The sequence below is a fragment of the Rhamphochromis longiceps genome, linkage group LG11, assembly GCF_057381845.1.
Source record: "Rhamphochromis longiceps isolate RC_006_pf linkage group LG11, R_longiceps_female_GT1.1, whole genome shotgun sequence".
Taxonomy (NCBI): Eukaryota; Metazoa; Chordata; class Actinopteri; order Cichliformes; family Cichlidae; genus Rhamphochromis; species Rhamphochromis longiceps.
In genome coordinates this window covers 34,023,938-34,037,194 of record NC_140567.1, presented here as the reverse complement: position 1 = coordinate 34,037,194, position 13,257 = coordinate 34,023,938, and the positions used below count along the sequence as shown (strand labels likewise).

Here is a 13,257-nt window from a genome sequence, read left to right as displayed (position 1 = left end):
TAGAAGTTGATGTTTATTTTTTGTGCAAGTTTGAGGTCCACGGTGGAATCACAGTCGAACACGGAAGTTTTCTGTACATGACCCCGAAGGTTACCTTGAATGGAAAATTGGCCAAATTCAAAGCAGATTAGAACTTTTTGATCAAACCTTTTTGTAACCATTACAAGATCTCCAGCTTGATTACAAGAGGAGACACAAGTCCAGGAAGGGCATCTGGGGTAAAAACCCAGCAAATCAAACATGCCTGTGAAAAAGGAAGTAGCCTTTATAAAGAGGGCATTTTGTGCACCATTTACACCATTTATCTGCATGAGTGGGCAGCTTTAGCTTATGTCAGACCAAATTTTCATTCAGACAAATCTCTCAAAGTCTCTCTGTGTTTGTGTTTGGGCACAACGAGATTTAGATTTAGACATAAAGTTAAAATTCATATATAATGATGAACTAGTTACCGTTGATAGAACATATTAACTATTTAAAAAAATCTTTTAAAAAAAGATTTTAAAAAATCTGTTTTATGTTCTTGTTTCATTGTGTTCACAGATAAATGATTGATGAATTGGTGGAATCAGCGTAATGAATAATCAACACATTGACTCCTGTTTGGTTATTTTGTCAGTTTGTTTGAGTGGAGCTGAGCTGCTCAGCTGCGTCTGACCTACTTTAAGCTGAAGAAGTGAAGTTGGTCTCAAAGCGTAACAGTGAGGTAAGCTGTCCTTGTATCAGTGCTGGGGGACAGAAGCAACTTCAGTGGATCCAATCTGCTGATGAAGGATCAAAACTGCCCCAAGTGACAACCAGCTACAAAACTCAGTGAAGAGTATCCAACCTCAGCTCTTATGAGGAGTTTCAGTCTAACACTGTGTTACTGTACCTCACCATCAGAGTAGACACTGATAATTTATAGAATGTGAACAAATTGAAAAAAAAGTAAGAAAGAAAAGCAGATACTCTCTGCAATGGACCAGGTGTGTTTGGATGAGTCTGGACGGCATGCGAGGCAAGGGCTGCTGGGAAGGGACTCCCCCTCATTGTAACACAGGCCATCAATGTTACAGGTTTTCTCCTGGAAAGCAACAAACATATATTATTTACATTAAAAATGCCTTTCATAACACACAACATGTTGTTTAGAAGACCCTTATCCAAAACTACTGGTAGTGAGGAATGTGTGTGCATGTCCAAAACACCCGTGGTGTCAGATTTAGGTTCAGAGTTTTTTCTTTTTGTTTAGTGTACTGTGTTTCTGACATTATCCATCTCTGCGTCCTGTCTTATTTGCAATTGTTTGTCAAGCCCTAATTGTGTCTGCCCAAGCCTGTGACAAGAGTAACTTTACATAGTCGCACAAAAGACTGAAGGTCTCTTAATTAAAGGCCTTTTTGTAAATGAAACAGTGGCTTCTAATCAGCATATTTGGTGTTTTACATCACTATCAGATCATGAACAGCATGTATTTGATGATGTACCCACTGGAAAACACATCTATTCCATGTCAGTTAAAATTAAGCTTTTACAACATTTCCAAAAACACACTGACTTGTCTTCATTCTCTTCTTCATTATTATTAGAATTTCTAAAAATGAAATAATAGATAATTAATGAATTAATGACAAAACAGCCTGAACAACAAAGGGAAGCTTAAGGGACTAAAACAAAATGCAGGATCAGACAAACAACAAACACCAAATTAAAACAGAAATAAAAGGATGGGAAATTAAAAATTAAAAAACAAGGTCAAATGAGAGAGAACACGTAGGCTGGTAACAGTAGACAGGACCATATATACACAGCCATGATTGAGCACAGGTAAAAACAACTGATCAGGTGAACATAATGAGGGTGGAGCAGAAATCACAAAACAGGAAAATCAAGAGAAGGAGAGAGAGACACAAAGGGTTTTTCCTATCTTCTGTCTTATTGCCTGTGACCTGGACATCAACCCATGATGACTCAATTCTGACAATTCTGAAGGATAGAGAAAGCTGCCAAAGGATCTATAACTGTGTACCCACCTTAAAATTATTTATACCTTTGCTAAACCATAGCAGGAGAAGGACTCGTCTTTTATATCGATTTGTTGTTTCATTTAAAGATGAGCAAACTTTCTGTCCTTCATTGTCTGTGTTACTGTGTTAACAAAGGTATTGTCTGGACTTCAAGTCTGCTTTTCTAAATGGTATTTTTCCAAATATCTAATTAGAGATATTTTATTGGCTGAAGTTTCAAATTAGTGTTTTATTAGTGTATTGTAGTTGTATAAGTAATATCAAAGCACAGCAGCAGTTAAATTTCCTCTCCAGGGCTTGGATGCTTGATTTCAGCATCTTTCTGCTTCACACCCACATTCACATAAGGCTGAAAGTTTGAATGTAATGGTTGTTGGCAGGAGCGGCTGCAGGCATAAGCAAATGTTTGGGAGCCCCGGGGTACTACAGAGTGCACAACAGCCACAGGAAATAAATGAATAGATGAGAAATCTGCAGTTATAGGTGCAGATTGCAGAAGAAAATCCTCCCTACATGTTACCAGCTGGTGGGTTTTCCCTTTTTTGCACCTGTTTAGAGCACCTGTTCGTTGGCTTGTTGGAGAGAGGGATTCTAATTTCTAATTTCTAATGTATAGAAAAAATGTTTTTTGGATTTCTGCACATTTTAAAATAGATATGAAATTACACTAGTGAAGTTTTTTTGAGATGTTGATCATGTAGATAGAAAAATTGCTTCAAAGACATTTAAAATAACTAAAAATTATGTAAATAACTGTAAAATTATGTGAGCAACTAACTAATATTGAAAAAAAAGGCTTTGGTTTTAGCAATACGAAACCCATGTGTACAAAAGATCTGCCTCTAACAACACGTGATAATTAAGTTTCCTTAAATCTCTATTAACAGATTTCCTCACATGCATGTGCAGAATCTGAGGTCTGTTGGCCAATCACGCGTACACTAACTTTGTGTCCATGCAGGTAAAGAGCCTGTGTGGAGAGCAAAGCAGGGACTGCATTAGATGAAATACAACTGCAAAGCTATTGCCTATCAAGTGATGAAATGTTACCTTTTAAATTAAAAAATTATTGCATTTGTAAACAATGGCTGCTGCACAGAGCAGGAAGTCTTCAATCTGTGATGTGCTATCTTAAAGCTGATATTGATTCTGGCAACACAGAAGCCCTATAAGTTAGCTGTTGCCTCTAAAGGTTTCCGTCAGCAGACTAGCTGATGTGTTTCCCGGCTGTTTTTGTTTAGTGCTGAATTATTGAGCCTATAAAGTGTTCAGTTTAAAAATAAGAAAGAAAAACGGGGGGGGGGGGAGCTTAAAAATTAAGTAGAGCAGTTTTAATTGTTCATGTTAATACCTTTAAATACTTGCAGTGGTTTAAATAATGCTTATTCTATAAGCGGCTGCTTAATAGTTTATTTTATGTACACATCATAAAAGCCGCAAGCATGTGCACGTCATCTATAGTCCACAATTTCTTGCATACCAGGCAGACTCTGTAGGCCATGCTACACCTGGATCTGTTCTTGAGCTTTGCTAGAAAGAATTTGTTCAATTAGAAGTTTCACAGTTAACATATAAAGAAGCCTATTTCACTCCTTGTCCAACTATAAAGTAAATTATAAAAATAATTTGAGATATCTCACCCTCAGGGTACAGACAACTTCAGTCCTGAGGCTGCACATCTGGCAGGCTCCATCGTAAAGAGTTAGTATCTTTGCATTGCTGTAGCTGTAACCGTCATTGGAAACCTGTCATCAGCAGAAGCTTGATTACTGAGACTCACTGGGAAAAGGCGTTAAACAGGCTGAAAAAGGTGAACGGTCATCACAAACACTGGGTTATTTAGTCAAAAGGCCATTTTCCTCTGAATTTTCCCATAGTTCTCACCATGGGAAAACCACAGATCTGGGAATTCTATCAGGGGATAAAGCTGGCCTCTCCTGAGTTTGGTACTTCTGAGTGATCCTAAAAATATCATGTTTGGACTTGACAGTGTTTGTTTAAACTCAGAGAAGACAATCCCAACATGTGCCAGTTTAAAAACCTAGCAGAAGCCAGACGAAGAAGAGCGGACCAAACAGAAAAAAGATTTAAGAAAAAAAAACAGAGAGCAAACAAGACACAAACAGAGTGAGTCTGTGGTGATGGTCAAGCTAGAAAATGTATAAAAAGAGGAAGATGTCTCAGCGAAAACACAAAGTGGTGAATCTAAGAAATAAAGACACTAAAAAAAAATGTTGTTTCCAATCAAAGCCATTACATTTGAAAGCACTAACAAATGCACCCGTACATTCCTGCAGGTATGCACTGCATTGTCACGTTTTGCAGCCAAAAGAACTGGCTTTCACCGTGTCTCCTACGAGTACTGTGAGAATGTGTGTGTGGGTGTGTATTTGTCTTTGCACCGGTCACCCTGACACAAAGAACAGAAAAGTGAGTACAAACAGATGAGTCAGTGGACTAATTGGTCTAATCTTAGTAGATCTTCACTGCAGTGGAAATGCAGACAAACAGCGGTCTGAATGATACGATGAGCTCCCTGGAAAAAAAGGCTTTTGGTAGTCTGAATGGAAAAATAAATATTTCCAGTTTAGACTAAGAATAACGTCTTCTGTGATCTCATTGTAGTGTAAATGCTAAAGTACTCTGTAATACATTTTCACTAAACGTAACTGTGGAAACATATTTGTCAGTTGTGTAACTCAACTATTTTTTTTATTCCACTGGGTTCATTTTCCTTTCTAAGCCAAACAAAAATTGGAGAAAAACCTCCAGCTGCACTCAGTGCACGCTTTCTATTACTGCATCCATGCCATTTAAACATCCTACTGCAAATTTGCTACTGATGCATTGTTAGATTGTTATATATGTCAGAAAATAAGCATATAGTTTCATATTTATCATTAGTTTTGAGAAGCGGACAGGAGCATGAGAGAAAATGATAAACAAATGCTGTAAGAGAGGCAGAAGATGAGTTTGAAATGTGTAGACAGGACCTAATGAAATGTATAATTTCACAGTGTGCTCTTTATAAAATGCCTGGAAACATGACTTACTTTAATTTGCCAGCGGGCCAGTGGTCTGTTTGTCACCGTTTCCAAGTCCACACCTGCAGAAACCCAGCTGTCCTCCAGGGGGAGCTGGCACTCCAAAGCTGTGTCATTCAGAAAGGTGGCCAACACAAACAGAGGCTCGTCCAGAACCCACTCCCCATCCACAAACTAAAAATGAGACAAACAGGGGAAGAAGAATTAAGGTAGAACATGGTAGGATGTGTAAGGTAGTATGGTAATGTAGAAAAAAAACAGATGTATGGATAAAAAGATGAAAACAACATTAACTTGGTATAAATATATATTAAAAAAATCTACTGATAGAGGTCAGCCGAATTCTGCAACATCTGGCTGTAATTCGCATTCTTACAGTCATCAAAATGTGCAGCTTTGCCACTTTTTATTGATCCGGCAATATTCACCAGCACATTTAAAGACAAATATCAGATCTTTTAAACTTATGGTAAGATGCCAAGAGGTGATGGATTATTGGACTTGCACTACATATATGGATGTGTTAACAAGCAACTGTTCCAGTGCCATTGTTGTGTTTACAGCTTGATACATCTTATTACTGTATGTAAAATTAAATTGATTACATCCATGCACACTATGGTTAGCTTGTTAATGTCAGTTTAATACAAAGGACATGAATGTGTCTCACTTCCTGATTAGACTCAGGGAAACAAACTGGATCTCTGGACTTCATGTTATTAATTCAGTTAAAGATCTCTGTGATTAGTCTTTGGTCAAATGGAAACCTAATCACTCAGTTACAGGTTGGTGGGATTTATGGGAGCATGACAAATCTAAAAGTTCTGAACAACAGTGAGGAGGATTAATTCAATCACGGAGGGAAATATAGAACCATTTCTAGTGTGGAACAAACCACAACTAACCAACAGTAAGAGCCATCAACAAAAGGAAAGAAGAAGAAAAATAATATCAGAAAGCAATGCTAAAGCTACCAATCTCATGGTTTCAGTGGACTTTGGAAGTTAGTGGCCCTCTGCTAATGTTAAGCAATCTAAAGAGGCTTTCAGAGAAGCGGCTTCTTTCAGAGAAGAGTTTTTACTGCTTGCATTTGTGATTGACTTCTTGTAATCTCTAGCTCTCTTCCACAGCATGTCTTTTGTCCTGTCTTCCCTTTGTCACCCCAACCGGTCGCAGCAGATGGCCGCCCCTCCCTGAGCCTGAGTTCTGCCGGAGGTTTCTTCCTGTTAAAAGGGAGTTTTCCCTTCCCACTGTTGCAAGTGTGCTTGCTCATTGGGGGTCATATGATTGTTTTTCTCTGTATGTATTATTGTAGGGTCTACCTTACAATATAAAGCACATTGAGGTGACTGTTGTTGTGATTTGGCGCTGGATAAATTAAATGACGAGACAGAGAAAAAGTATATTGTGGTATTTTGTAAGGTGGTACTACAGAAAACAAGATGTACATCAACTAAGGAATAAAAGGAAAAGAGAAGCAGGAAAATTACCTTTTCTTTAACAAACTCACACTTGAGCTCGTAGGAGTCCTTGAAGCCTTGACCATGGATGTTGACGGTGGTGCAGTTTCCCTGACGGACATCGCATAGACCATCCTTCTGCAGCGTAGTGATCTCTGGGATCTGGTCTTCACAACATTAACAAAAAGTGCAGATGAACATGAAATGTTACCCTTGGGAGTTCAGTCCAAATCATAAACCACATGTCTGACGATCATAAGTCTGTCATCATGGACATCCAATGGAAGATTAATGTATGTAACTAATAACTATATTACAACTATGCTATAAACATAGGGATACCTTACAATATCGTGTTGTGGGAGTACAGCATTATCACAAGACTCTGATCTGTCTACTATATGTAAGTGTCTCATGTGGATATATGTTACCAGAAAGCGCACTGCAGTCATAGGAGCTAAATCCTGGGAAGCAGACACAACCCCAGTTTGAGCACTGGCCGTTCCCGTTGCAAAGATTTGGACACTTCAGGATGGCCACAGCATCCTGGTACTTCTCTTCTCCCTCCCCCTCCTCCAGCAGCCTCCTCTCACACTCGTTCTCTAGCAGCGGTATAGTCGCATTCAACCACGACTGCTCGTCCTTTAGCTGTAGGTCAGTAACACACATGGTCACGGCATGGTTAACAAATAATTCTTTCAGCAGGTGCCTGCAACCCATCACTATGCTCGAGTTTGCCACAGTCTGCCGGCACTGGGCCTGGGCCTGCTGCTCAGTGAGGCCAGAGGGTGTGGGCCACGTTAGGGGAGATTCTGGCTGAACTGCAGGTTCATGGTCTTCTGGGAAAAAGTAGGTAAGGCCTTCCAGATCCGACTGGCTGAGACTTTGATGTGGGGAGTTAGAAATGAAACGTTGGGCACTGCGCCTGCCTCTGGGTTGTTGATAGGCTGAGGTTGAAACTCTTGAGGCTCTCGAGGGAAGTGGCTTTCTTTCATTTTCACTGAGTAGTTCCACAGAGGTGATGTACTCGGCTGTGACGTCCAGAGTTGGGACGACACTGGGGAAATGCATGTTGCCATGATTAGAGCAGCTGGGGTCGGATGAGCTAGTTGGCTGAGACGGGGCTCTGGGAGATGAGAAGCGGGGCATCTCTTCCTGGCAGGTACAGTGCCTGCGGGAGTTCAGTGTACTAATATGGGATGGCACAATGTCAAACAGGCTATTGCCTGGGGGTAACCTGAGAGAGAAGGAAACAATGTCAGTAAAGAGGTAACAAATGTTACTAACTGTTTTTCTGCATGGTCGTAATAAATTGTTCATAGTGGCAATTTCAGTATTGTGGTCCCTGCTGGCTGCAGTGTTTTCAAGTTTATTTAATCCTTTGGGACGTGAAGTCCAAGTGAAATAATCCAAACATACATTCTCTAACCTAAACCAATACTACTAAATACAATCCCACAGTGGGTCTCTTTAATAGTTTTGGCAATATTCATGGTCAAACATTGCCTTTCAATGTGTGAAAAATGGGCTGAAAATGAGTGGACAGGCCTATTTAAGAAAAAAAAAACTTCTAGAAAAGCATTTGATATATGGAGCTGTATATATAGATTGAGGATTTCTTCTTCCTGCATAGCTAGAGCACTACGTAGCTTATAAGCTGTTATTGCTTACAGCAATTAGAACATGAATGCCTGACCTCCATTCGGAGATAAAAGCATGTAGATCCTCCAGTTTGGCACCCCCTGCTAAGTGGAAGTCATTTTCTGATTGCCCATCATAGGTCCCACACAGACCCTCAGTGTGCCTCCAGTCGGAAATGGGGGCTCTCAGTGTCAGACTCATTCCCCAGTCAGATACATCAGCACGAACAAATGCTCCAGAAGAAAAGGTCATCTGCAAAAAGTCAAATATTGACAAAAGAAAATATAACTTTAAAACCAAGAAAGGCAAGAAGTTTACCAGGTAGCTTAAATTGTGAAATTATTTAGCTTGTGTACTCATTTTCACTCACAGTGACTTTGCGTCCTTGGTAGGACTCTGTGATCCGAATGCCGCTCTTACTCAAGTCTCTGTTCTTCACAGTCAGTTGAGGCTTGGTTTCACCCATTTCCCCATTGCACATGTCAAAAGCAATAACATTTCCCGCATCCCTCGCCACAAATCCACACACACACGAGGCGGCATGCACAACGCTGCCGCACTCCCACTGACGGACGTGAACCTCGAAAGGCCAAAAGCTGCTCTTATACAGGACAAAGGTGCCTATTTGGGAGTTGTCATAGTATCTGTATGGTGCAAAAACAGGAAAGAAAGCTCATCTTTTATTATGGACAATTTAAAACTTAATACAGAGTAAGCTTCCTTATTAACTGAATTAAAGTACCTGCCATCAAATGTGATTATGTGAGGATCAGTGAAGGAATAGCAGTAGGCTGAGGGAACATCCTTAACCGTTATCTAAAATATAGAAATCAATTTCATTCTTTCTTAAAAGAAATTATACATGATGAGGTGAGGGAGTGTGAGTTTAATAGTTTGACGTGTTCACCTGGACAGGTTTTGGTGAGTATCCATTCCAAAGAAAGTTTTGTGTGATGATGGGTTTAACAGTGATCTCAGTTGTCCTGTTGCCATCTTTAACAAAGTCTGTTACAGGACTGAAGTGGATCACAGCCCGGCTACAAATGCCCTCGCGACAGGCACCCTGAGACAGATCCACGACACAGGAAGACAGGGACAGATCTGCACCCAGCAAACCATCTTCTGCAATACAAGGAGTTATTTTCACTTCATTTGAAGGATTAAAGAACACCAAAAAAGTACTGCACAGACATTTCTTTATAGCTAAATAGCAATAACACAGCATTTAAATGGTCCTGCCGTTAGAGACATTTACAAAGATTTATTAACATGTAATCAGCCCCTTCTCCTTTCATTTATTTCTACAGATTTATACAAAAAAAAGTGGTGGAGACTTTCCTATGGGCTAAAATAAATGAAGCATAGTAAATTTGATTAAATATGCCTTAAACCACAATTAAAGTTTCTCCAAACACTGACTTAATTATTCTTATGCACATAGATTGAGGGAGGGAGCAGCCCTTCACTGATCCCAAACAACAGGCACAACATATTTAGCATCTCTGAACACAAGAACAAACGCTTTACTAGATCACAGCTGTAAAAAAGTTTTATGTGACATCAACCTGAAATGCATTTGTATATCTGTATATCTGTATATCTATAATATTTTTCAGTGGGTAATTTGATATTTTTATAAAAAATATTTATATTTAAATGTTATACAACATCATACAGGTACAATACCTTTTAAGTATTGCAAAAAAGTAATCAAATTACTATATATATCATATTTTTTTATTTGACCCTGATGTTAGGCTCACTGCACAGCATTGAATTAACATGGCATCATATGCTATATTTGATAATCAAATCCACATATTGGATCATTTAAGAGATTACTGCAAGTTAATAACCTGCTGTTTAAAAATGCATTTTAAGCATAAAATCTGCATTAATGTTCCCTGTAAACTGCCTACAGTACAGCCTGTGCTATTAGAAAGCAACAGTACACACTGTCATTTTTACAGATCAACCAGGTCACCTTCACTTGTTGTGCTGAGCTGCAGGGACAGAGTGCACTGCTCTGCAGAAGCTGGAGACCCTTCTGGACATGGAAGAGGAACCGTGCTCTCGACCACCATCTCATACAATCTGCCATCCTCAGATACACTGCTCGCCTCTGGTCTTAACTGCACAAAACATGATTTTAGAAAGAGAGGGTGGTCTGGTCTTTTATACCGAGTGTTTATCCACAACTCATCTAGAAGAAGACAGTTACGATAAGCTGATATTTAAGTGATCTGAGTCAAAATAACAACCAAAATCTAAATGAAAGCATAATCTTGTCTTTTTTAATATGTTTTATGTCTGTGTACACGTCTCTTAATTTTTATTTACATGGACATGTGACAAAGTGGATGAGCAGTTGTAATACTCTCCACTTGTCCCAGAAGTATTGACTTTTTGCACATTATGCACATTATTCACTATATATATTTATTTGCTATGATTTGGTATTGTCAAAGTAACATTGCTCACTGACTATCCCGGGTTTGTTTGCGTAAGCATTACATTGCCAGCAAACCAAACATTCAGAAATTAAAGCAAACACTCAGTTACATGTTGCATTGTATTTTATTATGTTGCAGAATTAAGTCATTTGTGCATAATTACATTGTTTTTTTTGTTTTCAGTCTTCATGTAGGTCAGGTGTGGGGAAAGGCCCGCCCAGCATTTTCTGATTTTTAAAGTACTGATGATGTCATGTCTGACATCAGCAGGTTAAACAAAGAGGAGGGGTTTCTTTTATCATAGGAATGCTTCCCCTACAAAAGGATTTGCTGAATATTTCTTCTTATATCGGGCCATTTAGTTGTGTAAATGTGTTAATCAGAAGAGTGGGGAGCTTTATTTAATTCTCAGTCATTTGTGTTGAGTTTTAGATTCCTCAGCTCAAGCTAGTGGTATTGGCTAGACTAATTGAAAAGAACTTGACAGCCTTATATATAGTCAGTCTCTGCTTGATTCAGAGAAGGGAGGAGAGCTGAGTTGTGTTGCTGTGTTTGACTTTTGTTACTTAAGTTAATTTGGGGGAGTTTTGTTAAGTTTCACTGTAAATAAATCGCTCATCTATGGGAACCCAAAATGTCTGCTGAGTCTGCTCACCTAACACCTTCCTTGACGCTGGAGTCAGACTACCTCACAGGACAGAAAGCTCAAAACACTGTAACTTATGTCTAAACCTGTACATGTCTGCAGACTAATGACCAACAAAAAAATTACTAGAAAGAGAGATCACAAATATAAATGTCAGATAAATATTATTTACCCTGATCCCAGCAAAGAACTCCTGACTTTCCACCGAAATACCCCGGACACTGGGCGAGTCCAAGAAGAAACTGGAGCTGGAGCAGTAAATCTGAGCCAGAGGGAGGGAGATGCACATATATTACTTCCATTTTTGTTTATTTTTAAAGATGAAGTATTTAATATAGTGTGCTATATTGCAATTTCCAGGCAGTCTTTCCTTATTTTAAGGGTATTATGTCATAGTCTTCATACAACAGGCCTTGACAGCACCACACTAAGCAAATGTTATGGTAATAAAGAAAAAATGAATTGAACAAAGGAGAGTAGAGATGGGAAATAAAAGCAGAGAAAAACTCCAGACTGTGTTGAAGGCTTTTGGCCCAGTTAAACACATGAGCAGCTCACAGTAAAATAAAATGACATGTTGACAGGCATTGGTAATTCCTTCAGTCCCTGCTGCCTTAGAAATCCAGGAACCTCGTCTTTGTTTATATAGCAGATCTTATTTGCAGAAGACTGACGAGTGGAAGGTTGCATAAATTCTCAAAAAGTAAGAGAAGCCCACCCAGCAAAAACCTGCTGAACAGTTTCTGAAGGCATACTTTGTTAGATTTTTGAATCATTTTGAGATTTGGTTTTAAAAAACTCCCTCTAACACAGAGTGGCTAAACAGCAGTCCCACTACGCTCTTTAAAGGACTAGTTCACCCACATGCACACCTTGTCTCCTAATCGCAGGTTGAAGCCGTCGAGCTCGATAAAGGCGAAGGTCTGGATTGTGGTCTCTTGTTTGAGCTCCTCCTTCCGGCCCTCAGGTGAGAGGCGGGACCAGGCCACCACATAACCCAGGGAGCTGTTAGACCTGCTCTCAAAGCTGCACTTCAGGTAGATGGTGTTACCTGTCACCTCTGAGACGATCACTGGCACTGACGGAGTCGGGGGCTGATTAGCTGTTGGGGGAGGAGCAGAAAGATGAGGCAGGTTATTGAAGCTTAATGGGCACTTTTAAGGTCCTCTGAAAAATGTGGAGGTACTTCTATCCACATTTTTATCATCATTCTCTAATTTTAAATATTTTTGAACATACGCCACGTGTCATCTCAGATATAGAAGACACACCCACTTACTCTTTAAATCTGCTGTTATGAAGGGCAGCCAATCAGAAGATGGTTGATTTAAAGAAATCAAGGCTAAATAGACAAAGACAAAAGTATGCACTGGTATTCTATGTGCTCCATTATTTACACGGGATGCCTGTTGGGTGCGAGTTCTTCAAGGCAAGAACAATTGCAGACATCCCACAACAGCAAATAATTAAACAGGAAGATGAATTAATTTAGCAATTCTAAATTCTCTTAATTATCAGAAATCTGAGCTTTATACTGGTTTTTGAAGCACACTAATGAACATTTTCAGTAGTCTGTAATTATTTCTCTCCCTAATTTCCACCTCTACTTCCTGAAGCCTGGCTTGGCATAATTCACAGTCTGAGTCACTACTGGAGACCGGGACCAGAGGACAGCAGGACACAGGCTCAGGTCATTAAGAGGAGAGGTGTGTTCCTGACCATATGACCTCCCTGACCTCCAAAGTGTTTTGGTATTTAATCTAACATGAGGAGACAAGCGAGAGCCATAAAAACACAACAGCGGGGTCCTCACTTTTACAAGATCCACCGACGTTCACCTCACCAGGACCGCAGAGCAGCGATGATGTGGGCAAAGTGTCTGACATCTCTGTTAGGGAGACAGGAGATTTATAACAGATAATTATAAAATAGCATGACTTCAAAACGATTATGTTTCCGCATTTCATTTCTTCCCCTTTTCATTTTTCATTATAAATTAGCACG

At 39.5% G+C, this 13,257-nt stretch overlaps 1 protein-coding gene across 2 annotated transcripts in view; it reads right to left on the bottom strand.

Annotated features, from left to right (window-relative positions):
* vwde (von Willebrand factor D and EGF domains) overlaps nucleotides 1–13,257 on the bottom strand; it is a 28,492-nt gene that overhangs the window by 10,739 nt on the left and 4,496 nt on the right. Inside the window, exons 4-16 of one of the 2 annotated variants that reach the window (XM_085423766.1) lie at nucleotides 13,067–13,141; nucleotides 12,126–12,355; nucleotides 11,426–11,515; nucleotides 10,139–10,286; nucleotides 9,062–9,273; nucleotides 8,897–8,970; nucleotides 8,525–8,798; nucleotides 8,210–8,406; nucleotides 6,945–7,750; nucleotides 6,544–6,680; nucleotides 5,063–5,227; nucleotides 3,650–3,754; nucleotides 952–1,066 (exon numbers count right to left, since the gene is read on the bottom strand). In XM_085423766.1, the coding sequence (XP_085279892.1) occupies nucleotides 952–1,066; nucleotides 3,650–3,754; nucleotides 5,063–5,227; nucleotides 6,544–6,680; nucleotides 6,945–7,750; nucleotides 8,210–8,406; nucleotides 8,525–8,798; nucleotides 8,897–8,970; nucleotides 9,062–9,273; nucleotides 10,139–10,286; nucleotides 11,426–11,515; nucleotides 12,126–12,355; nucleotides 13,067–13,141 (2,628 nt within the window). Of the gene's footprint in view, nucleotides 1–951; nucleotides 1,067–3,649; nucleotides 3,755–5,062; nucleotides 5,228–6,543; nucleotides 6,681–6,944; nucleotides 7,751–8,209; nucleotides 8,407–8,524; nucleotides 8,799–8,896; nucleotides 8,971–9,061; nucleotides 9,277–10,138; nucleotides 10,287–11,425; nucleotides 11,516–12,125; nucleotides 12,356–13,066; nucleotides 13,142–13,257 lie in introns of both variants that reach the window. The other variant, XM_085423765.1, reaches the window with a different exon arrangement.